A 4,717-nucleotide genomic window follows, 5' to 3' on the forward strand; every position below is an offset into this window, starting at 1 on the left:
TTCCTCCTCCTACAATCCATATCTTATTTGTTCTTCCTCACCCTTCAATTTCATAGCATTTGTATTGGTTTGTATAGTTCTTTTGATTGTCACATGTCAAAGTTTAATATCTCTAGTTGGAGTCTTGCAGTCGTAGCACAACTGTGCTTGTGACAACATTAGTGTTGAAAACCTCCTTAAAGTAATGGTTGGAGCTACATTGAAGTAAGGGACCTCTTTTCACAATATTAGGTACATTTAATTTGTGTTTTCATTTTCTTTTTTTATTTTTAAAATTGTCAAGATAAAAGATAAAAACAAGTAAAAACAATCCTATTTTCTCTTTTAACTTCACAAAATCCTGAAAAACGGAAAATGAAAACAAAAGCCAATCCACCCTAGAGATTGTTTCATATTAACTTGGTTTTTGATCTTTTGATGTGTCCAAGGGTATTGGCAAGAAGTGTAAGGAAAAGATTAGATGCGTATGCTATAGCCATTGATCAAAAGACGCAACATGTATTGGATATTCAAAAACCAATAGCAGTATTTGCGCATTGAAAATTAAAAACACAGCAAGGGTTGATTATCAAAACTAATGATGACAAAATAAGGATGCATTTCATGTAACTCTCTAATTACAATCCAGTATCAATAGATAGGAAAACTAGAAAAGAAAAAATCCTATGCATAATCCTTAGTAGCTACATCCCATGGAATCCTCGATCGGTCTAAAAAGTGAAGATGATTTCTTAAGAGGTGCTTGGATGATATGATAATGGAGCAACGTGTTCACCAAATAGGACAGAATATCCTTCTTCGAATGCAAGGCAACTGCCACTTTCATAGACTATATTTGAAGCCTTGGCAGGACAAAACCCAAGAAGGCATGCCATGATTCATCGAGTAACAGCCACTTTCATGTTCTGTTTATAACAGTATAATCTCAATGGACTAAGCTATATAATTTTGTTGGCGAATTTTCGTATCAATGTAAAGTTGGAAACAACCAACCTGATCAAAACTACTGGTTTTTCTTGAGACTGGATGCGGAAAAGGCTGATTTCGGTGTTTGACTGGACCTTGTTTTACTGGCATCCAGATTAGAACTTCTAATAATGAAAAGGAAAGTCTCAACAAGCATGGCCACCACTAATCCAAGAATTCCTCCAGCAGCATTCTGTAACATAGATAAGAGAGGAAGAAAGAAAAAGGATAGTCAAGAGGAGATTCCACTTGGCTAACGACTAAAACTAAACTAATTGAGGATAAATGGATAATAATGAAAAACAGATTTTAGAGGGTACCATGGCAGGACTGTGATTAAACAATGCTCTAAATGCAGCATAACCAACAAGATAGCCAGTAAACATGGTAACCACCACATGTAATCCTGAAAAAATGTTCAATAATAAAAAATAAATGTTAGTAATATAACATGTATAGATGAATATTTGCCAAATAACATGCTTAAAAGAAAAGGCAGAAAACTATAACAAATAGAATATTCAAGGGACTAATTTTTAAATAATATCAGAACTCCCAAGCACAAAAGAGAGTTGAATCGACAAGGAAAAGTTATTGTCATCTTATAATGGAAAAGGAACAAATATCGAAAGTAAACTAAACAGAACGTATTTGAACTTGTGAAATTGTCATTAACCATTTGTCTAAAGTTTTATCCTTCCGAAAGTTTTCAGCTATTAGATTACAAATAATTATCTTGTACATAATCCAATGAAAAAAAAGGCAATCCAGTACCCCAAGCTCCTTTTCACCTCCAATTACAGCCAAAATAGGATTTTAAGGTAAATCATACTACCAAATCCAAGTATCCCACCAAAGACATTCATGCGAGTAAGTTAAAAAACCAAAGCTTCCACAACTTCAAAAGGCACAACTTAAACAGTTGAATTGATCCATGTTTCATTTTAGTAACATGGGAAGCAAATCATGAAAGCAAAAGTAATACTTTCTCATTTCACAAATAACAAAACTAACAAACAAAGAAGGATCTATAGCTACATAAAACACTAGACTAGACTATGATATTACAAACTATAGTCCAAGAGATAAGACTTAATTGGAAAGGTAATTACCAAATCCTAACTGGTCCTTGTAAGAAGAGAATGGTTCCTCAACTTCCTTCTTTGGTGCAATGTCCTTCACTAGCTCTTGATAAGCTTTCCTTTCAGCCAAGTCTTGCAACTTTTTCAGCCTTGACTTCAATTCTTCACTCTTCACAAACCGAAGGAACAACACAATAATCACTCATATGATGAAATTTCACCATGAATTGGAGACAAATACAGTAATGCACCACCTAATTTTCGAAATTCCAATTGTTCTTCCTATGTAAGTAACAATTTTTAGGGTTAAACAAGATCAAGTACAAATTTTGAAGCTGGAAGATTTGAGAAACAAAAATTAGGACAGCCGTAACTATCGAAATTTAAATTGAGAAATTAAATTGAAAAACGGGAACTAGAGTTTTGACTTTTGACCTTCTGCCTGGGCTTCGGGCTAGAGAAGACGAATCGCGTGCCGGAGAAGAGTTGGGTCAATTCGGGTCGGATGGATGGATCAGAGGCCATCCAGACAGAGCGGAGATGCTCGTATGAAAGCTCAGATTGGGAGAGAAGATCAGCGGATGTGTGTCGGAGGTGGTGGGAGAGATTAGGGTCTTGAGAGGCTCCAGAGAGGAAAACCCTAATTGATTCAGTGGTGGATATTACTAATCCGACCCGGTTTGAATCATTGGTAGCCATTGTTGCGTGGTTGATGCTGCTGCTGCTCCTACTGCAGGAGAGACGAATGAGTAGTCATGAAATAGAGGAAGGAACAAGGTAAGTCAAACCGTGGTTAAACTAGTTTAATTAAATATACAATTAAATTATTAAAATTCAATGATTTTTAAGTTAATAAAATTCAAAGTTTTTCAGTTTCATATAATTAAGGTTTTGAAAATCGGACCGGTCATCGAATTGCTCTAATTACTGGTTCTTTGGTTCAACCGGTCCAATCGGAAAAACCATTTATAATAAACATCTGATTCAATAAAAATTCAATGAATAAAGCAACTGATTCTAAACACTCTTTTCCTGCATTTTTTTACTTCAAAAGAGGATCATGAACAACTAGTTCTATGAATAAACAAACTACAATGATATGCAATGCCAAAAATAAGCCAATGATGAAATAGTAAAGGGTTTCTCTCTTCAATTCAATGTTCAAGCTTGTAACAGACCAGAATCACCATAGTAATACCATTGAAATAATCTTCCTTCTTAATTCTTATATACCTCAGAATTTCCTACAAAATGAAAATCGAACACAACACACAGCCTTAAAACAAAAACAAAACAACATTCAAAAATCAATCACCTCTTCCAAACAGCCTTAAAACAAAACAAAACAATATTCAGAGTATGAGCATTGATCACAAAATTGATTTCTGAAACAACAAAATCAGCAGAACAAGGTTCAGAATTTGAGCATTGATCACAAAAAATTGATTTCTGCAAAAAAATAAACACAGCAAAACCAGCAGAACAGCATTCAGAGTTTGAGCACTGATCACAAAAAATTGATTTCTGAAACAAAACAAACACTCCTCAAAACAATGAAAACTGATTTTTTTTTTTCAGAAGAAAACAATGAAAACATGAAGCGTATAATAAATCAATGATCACCAATATCCAGCAATAATCTCAAAGACAATAATAAATACACAACAACAATTTAGCAAATAAACAAGAACAAGACCTAAATAGAAAATCCAACAAATTAAATCGCAACAACTTAATAATTTAGCAAATTAAAACAACAGCATCCCAACAATTTAGCAAATTATCAATTTAACAAGTTCAAGAACAGAAAATCACAACAAAAACAAAAACAAAAAAAATTAAAAATGACAGAAGAAATTAGCAAATTAACAAATTAAGAACAACAACAGAAGAACAATTAGCAAATTAACAAGTTCACAATAACAGTTAAGATTTACCAGAAGAAACTAATGCAAGTGGAATCATCATGCTAATATATTTTCTGGAAAGATGCTATTTGTGCATCTAAAATTTCCTAATTACTAAGATCCAATTATTCTAATTTCACATGCAATCAACTTACTAAAGTTTCTAAAAGCTAGAAATTATCAAACCAACCAGAAATATGGTTAAAGCATTTCATCAAACATGTTGAGTGCGGCAAACAAACGGCGGCTGAAGCGCGGCTGAGCAGACAAAGACGACAGACGCCGAGCTCAAAGAAGCAGCTACGATCGGTGACAGCGAACAGGAGTTGAAGACTTGGAGCACGAGGGAAGCTAGATAGACGGACGGCCGGGGAACTTTGAGTGCGAGGGAAGCTAGGGAAGGGTTTTGGTTTGGTACTAATTTGCTTTGCTTCAGAGAGAGGAGGGGAGGGGGGCGGGGGGCGGGGGGTGAGTACACAAATGAGGGGGTGAAGGGGCGGGTTGGGACGTTGGGTTCTCTCTTTTTATTTTGTTAAAAAACATGAAACGAGGTCAACTATGAAAACCCATATAATTATTTTTATTTTGAGTAAAGTATCGTTTTTGTCCCAACGTTTGGGGTAAATCTTATTTGTGTCTCTAACATTTAAATCGTTTTATTTGTATCCTCAATGTTTGTAAAAGTGATTCAATGTTATCTTGCTGTCAATTACACATCATGAACGCTTTAGTTTGAGTTTTAAAAATCTCTTCTTAAAGTTA

General features: G+C 34.6%; 1 protein-coding gene across 2 annotated transcripts; it reads right to left on the reverse strand.

Moving 5' to 3' along the window:
- Positions 1-478: 478 nt before the first annotated feature.
- Positions 479-4,503, reverse strand: LOC107618394 (ER-based factor for assembly of V-ATPase). Of its 2 annotated transcripts, XM_088500030.1 has the most exons (7): positions 4,146-4,453; positions 3,247-3,292; positions 2,484-2,778; positions 2,079-2,217; positions 1,287-1,372; positions 994-1,159; positions 479-905 (listed from the first exon to the last, which is right to left on the reverse strand). In XM_088500030.1, exons 3-6 carry the CDS (start codon positions 2,745-2,747, stop codon positions 1,004-1,006), a joined length of 645 nt encoding a protein of 214 aa, XP_088356156.1. In that variant the 5' UTR covers positions 2,748-2,778; positions 3,247-3,292; positions 4,146-4,453; the 3' UTR covers positions 479-905; positions 994-1,003. The 2 variants fall into 2 exon arrangements, with proteins under 2 accessions (XP_088356156.1, XP_016175934.1); XM_016320448.3 differs by lacking the exon at positions 3,247-3,292 and having other exon boundaries at positions 4,146-4,503.
- Positions 4,504-4,717: the final 214 nt, after the last annotated feature.

This window comes from Arachis ipaensis, chromosome B9, assembly GCF_059453495.1.
Source record: "Arachis ipaensis isolate K30076 ecotype BB chromosome B9, ASM5945349v1, whole genome shotgun sequence".
NCBI classification, from domain to species: domain Eukaryota; kingdom Viridiplantae; phylum Streptophyta; class Magnoliopsida; order Fabales; family Fabaceae; genus Arachis; species Arachis ipaensis.